We start from the raw sequence: 14002 nt of genomic DNA on the forward strand, positions 1-14002 counted from the left end.
TGCCTTGTTGCGTACGGGTACGATAGTACGAACCTTTACTCACTTTTCTGAGGCTATTGCTTTGCTTTATCAAGTTTAACACATGATTTGGCCATTGTACCTAATATGTATCTATGTAGTAGCAATAAAATAAAACAACAACTCGATAAGTAAAGGAAGCATTGATAAAAAGACAAACAAGTCTTCAGATTAAGATCAAATGCGACGGTCCACACTATATCCTGAAAGTAAGCATTATCTCTTCACAAAACATTAGCCGAAGCATGTATCGTCGCGTCACGAGGGGCTAGGGTCCTTCACCTTCCGCCAGAGCCGAAATAAATCTAATTCTTCGGATGACAGATATCAGCAAGCCTTGTTTATTTATACTTTCACCCTGAACTATTCGGGGGTCGTGCACATGTGCCGCGGCGACCGCTCATTCAACCAAAATAAACTATACGTTCTAAGTCAATAAGCTTCGTAAGACGGAAACCTCATACCTAATCCAACATTCATCATCAACATTCCTCAAACCCGACGGAATTTTTAAGGAACAATGAATATTTGATTGACCATGATCATGAATAAAATGAAATACTTTGCTACAAATATTAGGGGCCGCCATCGCCATAATGACTCCGCTCGACATTGAGAAAGGATCTCAAAGAGAACGACCAGAGAGAAAACTCCTGAAATAAATGTGGTAATTTCATCTACAAAAAATTTCCTTGTAACGCATACATTTAAATACATCACCATAATCTTTAAATGTAATGTGAGTATGGAGCCAGGAGGGTTAAAGCCTGAAATATTCGGGTGCTATAGAAACCGCCATAGTTTACGGTATTAGCGATGCTGACGATTTGCGCTTGTTGTGGCAAAAATGAATACTTTTGCGGACCTCTTATATTATTTTCATACTACATAGGCCAACTATACATATATCATGAATTGAAAATTGAAATTGAAAATTGAAAATTATATATTTAGGTAAAGGTTTCGTTTTAACAATACAGTTAATGGAGTCTCCTAGTAAGTATAATAAACCTGTGACAGACTGAATGCGTGTCATAGCCGTCAACCGGAAGTAATCGGTCGCTTACCCAATATGTAGCTACTTACAATTTATTCATTAAATTCTTACTTTTTACGTTAACCACTGCGAAGTTACTCACGTTCTACAAGGGTCGAGTTACGTAGCAGCCTAATGCACAAAGTTAGATACCACTATGACACTGTTTTTCCCCTTTATTAAAGCTAATGTAGACTCATTGTAGGTTTTTATAGGTAAGTAAAGATTAATTTCATGGGTCGTCCCGTACAAGGGATAAAGTAGCACTTAACAAACAAAAAATGGTTAGTCCCTTTTTACCAAAAAAGCGAGGTCTATTTAGGACTCGCCGCGAGAAGGGCGCGACGAATCTAACAAGCTCCGGAATTGTGACAGGGCCGACAGCTGACATATTCTCGTCATTAATCAAGCCGGCGGGAGACGCCATATTTTGATTCGTGTCTTGTCGAAAGTGCCGAACCCCGCTGCCGAGAACACGTGCCACCCCACATATCATATGACGTTTTTGTAACACATTTTTTTCACCAAATTAGTATTTAAATCTATGTAGATTACGGATCGCTCAAAGAGTTCGCAAGCGTCTAATTTGCACGTCACTGAAATTTCTCCGCAAAATTAAGGTCAGAAAAATGTGACATACTTGTATAAGGACTATTTATAATAGGTATAGGTAGATACGAAGATTACGAAGGACTCGAATCTCACCAGCTTGCCTTAATTTTCAGACAGTTGTACAATTTCCTTTGAGTTCGAAGAGAAAGGAAAAGCCAAGATAGCTTCGTCTTACCTAGTAGGTAATAATTTTAACGCACCGCCACTGGTACTTACGTTACCAGACGTTTTATCTCTTTCAAGGAAGAAGATCGGGAATGTATACAATTAAAACTTAGGTTTGTTTATTTACTAAAACCGAAGGGCTGTAGACTCGGGCTCGCCCCACAACTGTAGTTTACTGAGTAAACATTATATATTAATGAAAGCTATAACATGGTAATAAAGATGCTATTACTTTGCTGCTTTCATAATACACTTTGCTTTTATAGAAAATAAACTGTATAAGTATAACAACACTATAATGTCTCGGCTTCGTATTTTTAATCTTGATACCTGCAGGTTGTCATTATTTGTTATGAAACTTATGAATACTTGTTTGTGTTCCTCAAACATTTATTTTATATGTTGAAAAAGTAATTGCATAAAAAGTTAATGGCGTTATTTATTAACCTATGTCAAGTGTAATAAGGTGATGTTAATACATAGTTTCCGTAAATAATCCGTAATCCCACACACATTTTAACAGAAGTTGGCAAAGGGGTTATAAGGGGTTAAAGTTGAACTACCTATCGCTGTCGGTTTTATTTTCGAAATACTTGTTATTGTGTTGTGTTGTTGTGGTCGATATTAGGGCAGCTATATGATAGATATATAGCTATACGAAGTATTGAGCAAACAATCACTATGGATATATGCAATATGCATACAGAAATGTTTACAAATTAAAGACGTTTTGTAGTAAACCTTGCGTGAAACATAATAATACATTTACAAGGACTTTTTATAAATATTGACAATATTGTATTGTATTTAGCTATTTAAGTACCATTTAATATTTTACATACCCATTTTACATTTGTCGGTTATTGTTCGTGTGCCAAGTGAGTATATAGTTACACAGTTGCAAAAGTTAGCGATATAATAGCGAAGCCCTATTTGATATTCCACGGGGCACCGCCACTCGCGGAACTACAGGACACTCGCCCGATTCGGACGCGCTATATCGGGTAAAAACGGAACTGGACGATTTATGTTCATTCATTATTAATTAGCTTTATGTGAAAGGAAACTTGCGTAGGGGCTATTTGCTATATCGATCTAACCCATGATTTATGCATTAGGTATTTAGTCACCTCGCTGTCGGCGATGCTAAAGTTACAACTTCCTATAAATATGAACTACACTATATCTACAGTTTAAGTGTAAACATCTACCTACTTAAAAGAACTGTAAAAAGACTAGTTTACTTTTCTTCCTACGTGCTGAAACACTTTTAGTATCCACGTAATAAATGTTTCTCAGCAATAGCGTAGACGTATACAATCTCAGCGTCTAGTGTCTCGGAATTACACGGCGAATAAAAAACAACGTAAGGAGCAAACAGATCGCATAAGCGGAATTCTTTTTCTGAATCGCGAGTAAAAAAAGAGTTCAGCATCGAAGGCGACCATGAGATAAATCCCGAAGGAGAGGCGTTGTAATAAAACACGTACGACGCGGCCCGCTACATTTTATTTCAAAAAGCGATAAGGGCGCGAACGCAAAGAAATTCCTTTTACGAGATTCTTGTGGAGGGGTGGAGCGATAGATAGGTGGTAGACTGTTGGCGGAGAGCACGCTCGGCGACATCTGGTTTGTGTTGGCGGCGCCTCGCGCGTGAACCCTCCGTGCCACCACCCAGCTACACAAGCCGTATTATCCAAAGCCAATAGCTATCGTCAAACCATTGAACATGCACCCGAATACGACAAGGTGTACGATTAAAACCACAAAAAGGTGACGGTACTAAAATACGCAACTGATGAGTTGATATTTTAGCGTTTCAACCGCCTTTTTAATTTTTGGCATTTGTTACAGATTGACAAACAAAATATACTACCACTACTAAAAAAATGTGTTCATCAAAAACTGTTCCCAACAAACGTTTAAATAGTAATCCAACTATTCCTTGAAGCATTTTAATTTAACTCTGTAAACATCGACTAAGCATATTTACTTTAGAGTTTAAACCACTTAAATTTAAGTGAGAAGTTTAATTTGTTGAGCTATTGCTCCAATATTTATGTTTCCAAATACGAGTTCATCTCAGGCCCAGTGGGGATTAGTTGCTAAGTGCATTTAGGAGGTGAACATTGTGGTTTATTGGCTAGCGTTGCCAACGGCACTCCAGTTCCTATAAAGGAGGGCAATATCGCTTGTTGTCTCGTCGCTTCGTTCTCCAACGCTCGGCACTCGCCTCTTAAATTTTGTTTATGCAACAAACACATTTTCAATCTAATCTTGTTTTGTCAAATAAATTTCCGGCCAGACTTTATGATCACGGATAATGTTATGAGCCCGTCGGCTATTCGAGAGTCGAGTGTTCTCTGTGCATAATATAATTAATATATTTTTAAGACAGATTTTGTTAGTGAACTATACCAGTATCGTACTATGTCTTTATGATTTTGACATTGGAAATGTCTTTTCGTTCGCTCCAGTATACGGTCCGATTTCACGAAAAAGTGCGATCCCCTTATATCTCGGAAAGTTGTGAAGATATGATATTAAAAAATAGGCTCAAAAGACGCATAATCACGAGAGCTGTAAGGTGCAAAAATAATTATTCGAGAAAGTCAAAAACAAAAAAGTTATGGTCGAAATAGTGAAAATAAAATTCAATTTTTTCCGAATTTTTGATTTTGGTGCTCGATAATTTGGAAACGAAGAATGATATCAAAAATTTGAGAAAAACGGCTCTGGACAATTTAGTCAGCTACAATTTGAGCCTAAAACAAAGACGATCGGGTTAAGGGTTTGCCCTGTAGCTTAACCTTAAAATAGTCAAAAAGTCAGAACCATGGACCTAGAATACTACGGACGTAGTTTTGCTAAGACAAAAACTGTGATTCCATCATCCACCAATTTCCTAGTATTTACGCGTGACACACACACATTGACAGTTATCTCAATGCCCTCATCCACCAATTTGCCGTCAGACGGATCGAAACGTCAGTGAAGTAAATTTGTCCAAGAAAAATGTAAAATATCGCGGCATGCGTAGTTAAATCCTGCAAGAATTGTACCGATCGAAAGAAAAAAAGTGACGGAATAACTTTTCATATCTAATTTTATCAATTATCACGGTATAGTACATAAAATCTCCATATTTCATTGTTTATAAATGCGAAACAGGAGTGTGACCAGTAAGTTGAATAGGGTAATTTCCCGAAAGTAGGGTAATTGATGCCCTTCTTATTAAATCATTATGTATATAAGAGATAATTTAGGATATTTAGGTAGGTAAATAGCTTAATTATTGATTTTGCATTTCAAACTATGTCGGTATGGTAATTTCGCGATAATAAGGAGATTATAGACGTTTACATGAATAATGTTTGATAGTTAACGTTTATTTGTTATGTAAGGCAAACATACTCATGGTGCTCGACGCGGTCCCAGTCCAGTACATGTCATCTTGAAACTTAAACCATTATCAATAGAGGTGACAGCAAGGTGTCATCTATTGGGCATTAACATGTCGAGCACTAGTACATTTACCTTATATTTATTTTTTGTTTAAAACCAGATGTGTTAAGGGGCCCACTGATTAACAGTCCACCGGACGGTATCGGCCTGTCAGTTGTTCGGAACTGTCAAAATTTTGTTCTAACTGACAGGCCGATACCGTCCGGTGGACTGTTAATCAGTGGGCCCGTTTACAAGTTAAATATCATTAGGTATTGAAAATAATATTTGCACAAAGTAATTTGCAAGTAATGCGCATTTTCAAGACCTATAAAATCAGTTAGGTACACACTTTTTTATTGTCTAACGTAAAACTGTCCTACTTTAATATTTGAAAACAAGGACAATATTGAAAATAATTGTTTCACCATTAGGGGAGAATTTGTGTTACATGGTATCACTCGTCTACACGCACTCTTTCAAACCGTCCGCCATTGCAGTGTCACAGTTTGTCTTAAGTGACTTTCCCTCTGTCAAATATATAACTCTATGGTCAGAACGACAATTTTTACAGGACATTTATGACTTCATGTTTCGCAGAGTTCGTTATCGGTGTTTGTTGTGAATTATCGGGATTATGACGGCAGAATAACAGGGAGAGGGAGAGGGAGAGGGAGAGGGAGAGGGAGAGGGAGAGGGAGAGGGAGAGGGAGAGGGAGAGGGAGAGGGAGAGGGAGAGGGAGAGGGAGAGGGAGAGGGAGAGGGAGAGGGAGAGGGAGAGGGAGAGGGAGAGGGAGAGGGAGAGGGAGAGGGAGAGGGAGAGGGAGAGGGAGAGGGAGAGGGAGAGGGAGAGGGAGAGGGAGAGGGAGGAGGGAGAGGGAGAGGGAGAGGGAGAGGGAGAGGGAGAGGGAGAGGGAGAGGGAGAGGGAGAGGGAGAGGGAGAGGGAGAGGGAGAGGGAGAGGGAGAGGGAGAGGGAGAGGGAGAGGAGAGGGAGAGGGAGAGGGAGAGGGAGAGGGAGAGGGAGAGGGAGAGGGAGAGGGAGAGGGAGAGGGAGAGGGAGAGGGAGAGGGAGAGGGAGAGGGAGAGGGAGAGGGAGAGGGAGAGGGAGAGGGAGAGGGAGAGGGAGAGGGAGAGGGAGAGGGAGAGGGAGAGGGAGAGGGAGAGGGAGAGGGAGAGGGAGAGGGAGAGGGAGAGGGAGAGGGAGAGGGAGAGGGAGAGGGAGAGGGAGAGGGAGAGGGAGAGGGAGAGGGAGAGGGAGAGAGGGAGAGGGAGAGGGAGAGGGAGAGGGAGAGGGAGAGGGAGAGGGAGAGGGAGAGGGAGAGGGAGAGGGAGAGGGAGAGGGAGAGGGAGAGGGAGAGGGAGAGGGAGAGGGAGAGGGAGAGGGAGAGGGAGAGGGAGAGGGAGAGGGAGAGGGAGAGGGAGAGGGAGAGGGAGAGGGAGAGGGAGAGGGAGAGGGAGAGGGAGAGGGAGAGGGAGAGGGAGAGGAGAGGGAGAGGGAGAGGGAGAGGGAGAGGGAGAGGGAGAGGGAGAGGGAGAGGGAGAGGGAGAGGGAGAGGGAGAGGGAGAGGGAGAGGGAGAGGGAGAGGGAGAGGGAGAGGGAGAGGGAGAGGGAGAGGGAGAGGGAGAGGGAGAGGGAGAGGGAGAGGGAGAGGGAGAGGGAGAGGGAGAGGGAGAGGGAGAGGGAGAGGGAGAGGGAGAGGGAGAGGGAGAGGGAGAGGGAGAGGGAGAGGGAGAGGGAGAGGGAGAGGGAGAGGGAGAGGGAGAAACACAAAATAAAAACTTATACAGAGAAACATAAAAAAGAAAAAGTGCCACGAAATGGTCTCACCTCAGCATGTTGCTGGCGGCTGCTAGCAGATAGCTGATGCTGAACCCTGGCAGTACCTAGTGGAGCTCGGGTTTAATACAACATAAACACACGCTGTTTTGGTCATCGGACTCGTCTCGATGAGCACTTAGGAGAGTAGTACCCAAGATACAGCTGATGCTGAACCCTGGCTGTACCTAAAGGAACTCAGGTTTGTTGCAACATAGGCACACGCTGTTTTGGTCATCCGACTCGTCTTGATGAGCACTTAGGAGAGTAGTACCCAAGATAGAGCTGATGCTGAACCCTAGTTGTACCTAGCGGAACTCCGGTTTGGTGCAACATAGGCACACGCTGTTTTGGACACCCGATTCGTCATGATGAGCATTACCCAAGATAGCTGATGCTGAACCCTGGTAGTACCTATTGGAACAGGTTTGGTGCAACATAGACAAACGCTGTTATGGTCATCTCTCGTCGCGTCAAACTGCTGTCAAGAAAATTTCATATCTTGCAGCAAATGGGCCGCTGCCGATCACCACTTCTCGAGTTGACTACGGATTTGCCGTGTAATAATTTTCTTGTACTTTGAACATTAATATATCCTGCTTATTAATCGAAAAATGAAATATGTACCTATACTTATGCGCCACGGCGACAATTATTCAAACTTGGATACGCGTGTGGAAATTTTGCAATTTGTTTGTTCACATGCGTTATGTCCAGGATACTTGTGTTAGTCTAAGAATAAAATAATTATCATTCAACGTTGTAGTTTTATTTTGTAACTTTTTCCTTATCCAGACTTTCTCGTCGCTCAGCGACAATATTTTTTCGAATTCCGTAGATTCATTTCCAATGTGCTCGATAGTCGTGTGAGGCACGAAATCTGTGAATTTTTTTATGAAAGCATTAACTAGGTATTAAAGTTTTTGAAGTATTTTTTTATGAGATTACTGCGTTGTGGTTTATACCTAAATCAAATACTTTAATTTGTAAAAAAAAACCGTTACAGTTACAGGTCTATATTAGTTCAAAATTTCACATCCTGAACACCTTGAACTTTTTAGAAAATACTAAGTTTAATATGTTATGGGAAATAGGTTATACTAAGCTTATAGTTCAGGAAAAAAGGCTTCAGTACAATACTACGGAATTATGGAAAATAACGTCTAAAACCGGTGAAAGAGTGTAAAAGTCAGTTTTCTTAAGTATAATATATCGCCAGGATCACAGCGACAATTTCTAAGCGTCACGATTATCAAAAAAGGTCTCTTAAGCTGTCTTAAACCAGTTCACATTTGATTTATCGAGGGGGCTTGTTCACAAAGCCGCAACTACTCACGGCGCTTCGCTTTATTTGCACTGTGTACCTAGTATCAAACTTGTACATTAATTAGTTTCATGCAAATCATGATCCGGTGGCACTGCTTGCGGTCGAGAAAAGCATTAATCACGTAATATTGTTTATGTAATGCATAACGAGCAAGAGCGGTCGGGGCGCAGAAATTGATGAAGTGCTGTCGACGCGCCAACTTCTCGGTTAATTATCCAGGCCGATGCTGGCCGAGGATTCCTCATGCTTGCCGATTTTAACGCTCATGAAAACCAGCATAACAGTGATGTCAAGTTCAACATGAACGCAAAGTTTATTTACACTGGTTCGCTCAAGCATTCGATTAGCTGGCGCTTGATGAGCAATTTGGAACCCAACGGAGTGAAGCCACGGCCCGGCCAGGCACTGCAACCGACCAACAGCACACATAACAGCTACCTAGTACGTCTACAACATTTTATCATCCTTACCAGAATAAGTGCGAGTCTCCTTTAATGATTTCCCATGTAAGTAGTTAATATTGATTATATTGGTATACATATATGTAGTACTTATTGGTCCGAATTGGTCTACAGATAACTCGCAGTTGTTTTAGGCACGGAAAATATACAATTAGCGGGTAACGGGTAAAATAGGTTTATAATGTTACAGATATTATAGGTACTGCTTTCCTTCCTAAAAATAGGAAACCACATCAGGCACTTTCAGCTCGTAAAGTTTCGTTTGCAGTTGCAGTTCTTAAGCGGCTTTATAAGCGGCAATCCAGGATCTACCTACAGCGAAAAGGCCTTTTGAAGAGTGGGTATTTCACCGCCAGTCAACGCTCTCCGCTTTAGCGCCAGGATCAAAAACAATTTCAACTTCTTATGTTTGAAATACAAGTTGCAGATTCGAAAATAGAAACGGCTTTAAAGGGATATACTGTTGTATATTTAGAATTGCTTACTGTCTGAAGTTCTTTTGCTGATTAAAAGCAACGCAATGCCGTCGTTTGTGAATTCTTATTCTTTTTATTATAGTTTTGCTATTCTTCGCTGAGTGCTAATTGTTATTAAAAGTATAGTACCTATTTGGTTTATATCTTCAGGTAAATGTAGTTTCCAAACTTACATTGCAGACGGCAGCTAGCTTACCTAAGCTAAAACTCAATGCACATACGCTCAGCATACACTCAAGTAAATTACTCTTCTGATTGAGTTTGTCTGTATTAAGTTGAAGTTTACGATACGGATACAATGTGTATAAAACATGTGTTGTTTGTAGGTAATAAGTAATTCTCTAATTTGAAATATATAAAAAGATGATAATAAAAAGTGTAGACTTGTAGAGGGTTTCTCTGATTATAAATATAGCCATTACATGAATAGCTCTATTTAATACTTAATGGCAAGAAACTATTTTGCTTAACTGTCAATGTGTTTTACTCGTAATAAGATAATATTCGGATTCAGACTGCACAGAGTTACCTGCAGCTGTTAGCTGCAGCATTATTGCCGACCGCATTGCTGTCAATCCAGGACATAGACATTAATTTGCTGCAGCAACGCTGTACTGCAGACTGCATTGCAGCAAGAAACGTCAAACAGGTCATTTTTATTTGACGTTCTTGCAGCAATGCTGCGTCACATTAGGTAGGTATTGCAAATTGCGTTGCTTCAGAGCAAAACGCTTGTAATTGGTGTGGTTTTAGTAGGTAAGTATATTTTATAGTTTGTGTTTTTATTTTATTTCTAGATTTAACTTTAGGTTTAATATTTACATTATGTATACATTGAAGTAATTAAATTACATACAAATTAAAAAAAAACGCTTATGCAGTCTAACCGTACGATACTTACCTAAAGAGTGTTATGTATACTTACCTAAAAGTGAAACGCTGTAATCACTCTACGTGCCGTAAAATAGGCTCTAGCGCTCATAAAGTGCTCTCATTAGACGCCGTAAATGATGCCGCGGATAGAGCTAGTAGTGTATAGTAGCGCTTTGAAGTTGAAATGATATAAAACTACGTACTTCTAACGGCAGAAATGTTTATAAGGTCGCGTACCTAATGACCTACGACCAATTTAAAAGTAGGTACAGATTGTTATTGTCAAATGCATATGCTTAAGTTACAAAACACATTAAGTATCATCTCGAGGAAATGGAAACATGAATTTTAAATGATGGAAATTCACGGAATTATTAATTATGTATACGATTGTCAATTGATTATTTACAATAGCCTGATCCCATGAAGAAACTTTAATACTATTTAGTGAACTTAGCACTCAAACATCATCGTTTAATTAGAAAGTAAGTATATTATGGAAATTAATGTAATAATTTATTATCTTAATTAGTTGCTTCAGCAAATTCCAGTATTTGTTCCCATTTTTTATGAACTTAACTCGGAGTAAATATTTACTCCGAGGAACTTAACGTATTCTAGTTTTGTATGGTATAATCTTAAAGGTCAGCGATATTGTACTCTGCTTCTATGCTACCTACATTCGGTAAGTACAAGTATTTAAATTGAAAGAATGTGTAATTTACGAGTAGAACGAGCTGATATTACTGACCTCGCTCCTTGTTCGAACTTGTGATTAATTGACGAATCGACGAATGGCTGTCGAACTAAGGGGATCTATTGACGTAGCAATTTATTGTTACCTAAAATCGTTATGGACTTTGCCCTATACATTTAGATCTATAGGCAGTTAAAATGTTGCAGCAATTATTCCATGGTACAACCTTTTAACCAGGGATATTGCGAATATTCGCATCCGCATCCGCAACCGCGGAACTTACGTATTATTTTCAAGATCCGCATCCGCATCCGCATAAAATCGATGCGGAGCTTAATGTGGATGCGGATGTCGAACAATTCGGTACAGGAAGGTCTTAGCGGCGGCGTAAGTGCTAGATAATTTCGTCAATACCTATAACGAAATCGTCTAGATCCAGAAAAGTCGGTCAAGTAAATGCCAAGTTACTGTTTATTAATTGCTCAAATCATAAACGTTTCGTTTTTTTAAATAAATGTTACTAAAATGTAATATTTGACGTTTTTTAAGTACCTAATCTTGACATCAGCATCCGCATCCGCGGACGTGAGCCTTTAAATATCCGCTTCCGCGGATGTCAAAAAATCTGCATCTGCAACATCCCTGCTTTTAACGCACGAAATTTTCAATAAAGCGTTGATCCTTTAATCTATAGGTTTTAGGTTTCATATTGCCCGCGTGAAAATAATAGGTAACTGAGAATTAAAATAAATGGTGTAAGACAGGTCATGGCATGAAGTTTCAAGAATCTCATGTCTCGTGACTGATCTAAAATTCGACGAGTTGATGGGCATAAACTTCCCAGCCCTTCAGGTGAGGTTAGCACACCTGGAACTATTATCATAAATCTCCCAAGACAGCATAATTAGAAAGAGGTGAGTAGTTCATCTCGATTGTTCAGTTCCGTTGCTCAGTAGGAGGAAGAGTCCGCTTTTAGAATAATTACCCAAATCGGATCGGACCATGGGTCTTGAAATAATAATTGCCATAACCGAATACATGACCTCCTCCTTCTTGAAATTGAAGTAGGATAAAAATAAGATCAGCTCACCTGGTGCGGCGTATAAGGCTGCTGCTGTGCGTAGGGCTGCGGCTGCGGCGGCGGGTACCGGCAGGGCTGCGGGTACGCGGCGGCCCACTGCTGCGCCCCGCGGTACTGCGCGCCCGCGCTCGCCATGCGCGCCGCGCACGAGCCCGCCGCGCCTGCGCTCGCGACCGTCACCGCGCCGCCTGCGCCGTGAGCTGAACGACAACCGCCGGTGCTCTGGAATATGGAAACGTCTTGTTATTGATGTGTTACAATGAAAGCGAATAATGCTCTAGCTGGTGAGGCGGGCCTCAGCGCAGCAAGATGGCATTTATACGACTGTAGGATAAAATGAATGATCAATACAATCATTTATCACTGACCCATCATATCATGTCCATTTCACGCAGCGTTAAATTTTCTCTAGGTGCCTACTGTGCCTAGTTCACAATTAGTCAAATATACTGAAAGAAGCGTGTTTTGGGATGTAAAAAAATCTTGGAAATCGATGGGGATATGGAAAGAATTTAGCGTTTACAGTAGACTTAGTATACAATTATTTTTTGCAATGCAACTACCCCAGAGACTAGACTAAGGAATCCTACAAAAGAACGTGCGATTTATAATAATTATCCTATTAGTATCAGCTAGCAGTGGGGCTAGTATTATAATTTATGAACATCTAAGGTGTATTAACACAATAACTTCATCACGAGGAGAGGTTAGAGAGGTCCTCGCGGTGTTTAGACAAATTAAACGCTCGCTCCGTTCACACGGAGCGGCGACTTTCACTAGAGTGCTCATTTATTTAGTTAACGTACGCCTCGAATGATAGGGGCCGCTCTAAGAGAGTGAAGGCATCAAATTACAAGTCGTTGTCCTCATAAAGTTTCTACTACTGCCGTGCAATCTTTCTATAATTAATTTTAAGGCTCGTTATAAAGATCCGTTAGGTCTCATGCCAAAACAATTATTAATACGGTCTTACACTTTTTAAGATTTCTTACTTCTCGTATGTCGATGTCCGTACAGTACGGTCCAAAGGGTCTTTATATAAAACTTAACTGTATATACCTTGTTGGTGATGATAGTTCTTTAACACTTTAAACTCTCGCGTTTTGAACACATAAGTAATTAATGTCATTAACAGGTCTATTAGCTAGTGCAAGCTGGTTGAAACGTCGGAAAAAAGTTAAAATAATTAAATCTAATCGCGTTAAGTAGACCCGTTAATGACATTAATTATGATAGTTCAAAGTTCCCGCATAAAGTCTGATAGTTGCCACTAAATCAGACACATGTAAATGTATTGCTGAGTACTTAAAACTGTTAGATACTCGTATAATAGTACAAACGTCTTACAACAGCCATTGCGATAACAAACACTTGATGCACTTTTGAAACATGAAGCAACACGCGAACGCCCTTAAAAGTACTAACACATGGTTTTGATACACCGTAGTCAGGAATCAGATAACTTCGCATGTGCTAGTACGCCTAGTTGCATCACATCTTTGACGCAGACATATTACTGTAAGTGCCGAGAGCCGTGACTAAGCGTGTCTGCACACTTTCGCAAACCTAGTCTATAGCTAACGTAAATAAGTACTACATTAGACCTTTATCTACTAAAAAACTATCTACTCGACTTATTCTTCGTGTTATGTTATATACACGTGTTCATTAAATATGGTTCATACGAACTTCTATCGTTTATTTCACTCTTTGGTTAAAAAGGTACATCAAATTGCGTGAATTTTTTTCTATAATGTTAATATCCAGAGAGGAAAATGGGGACAACGTTTGTATGAAAAGGCGGTTTCGCGCGGTCGTCCACTTTCGTCTTAATTAAAGCATATAAAACTCAAACATACATTTAGTTCCATTTGAATGTATTAACGTTCAGTCGTTTGAGAATGAAAGATTTACAAACATAAATATCCATGTAATCATATAGGCAACCTTACTAAAACTATCTCATTTTCAAAGTACGTGAGTAGGATTGATGCT

The 14002-nt window shown here is 40.2% G+C and overlaps 1 protein-coding gene across 5 annotated transcripts in view; it reads right to left on the reverse strand.

The window, feature by feature from the left end:
* LOC134796034 (protein alan shepard) overlaps positions 1-14002 on the reverse strand; it is a 216517-nt gene that overhangs the window by 30693 nt on the left and 171822 nt on the right. For all 5 annotated transcript variants that reach the window (XM_063767953.1, XM_063767956.1, XM_063767954.1 and 2 more), the window contains exon 2: positions 12017-12229. In XM_063767953.1, coding sequence (XP_063624023.1) covers positions 12017-12229 — 213 coding nt within the window. The remainder of the gene's footprint in view (positions 1-12016; positions 12230-14002) is intronic.

Source organism: Cydia splendana, chromosome 13 (assembly GCF_910591565.1).
Source record: "Cydia splendana chromosome 13, ilCydSple1.2, whole genome shotgun sequence".
Classification (NCBI taxonomy): Eukaryota; Metazoa; Arthropoda; class Insecta; order Lepidoptera; family Tortricidae; genus Cydia; species Cydia splendana.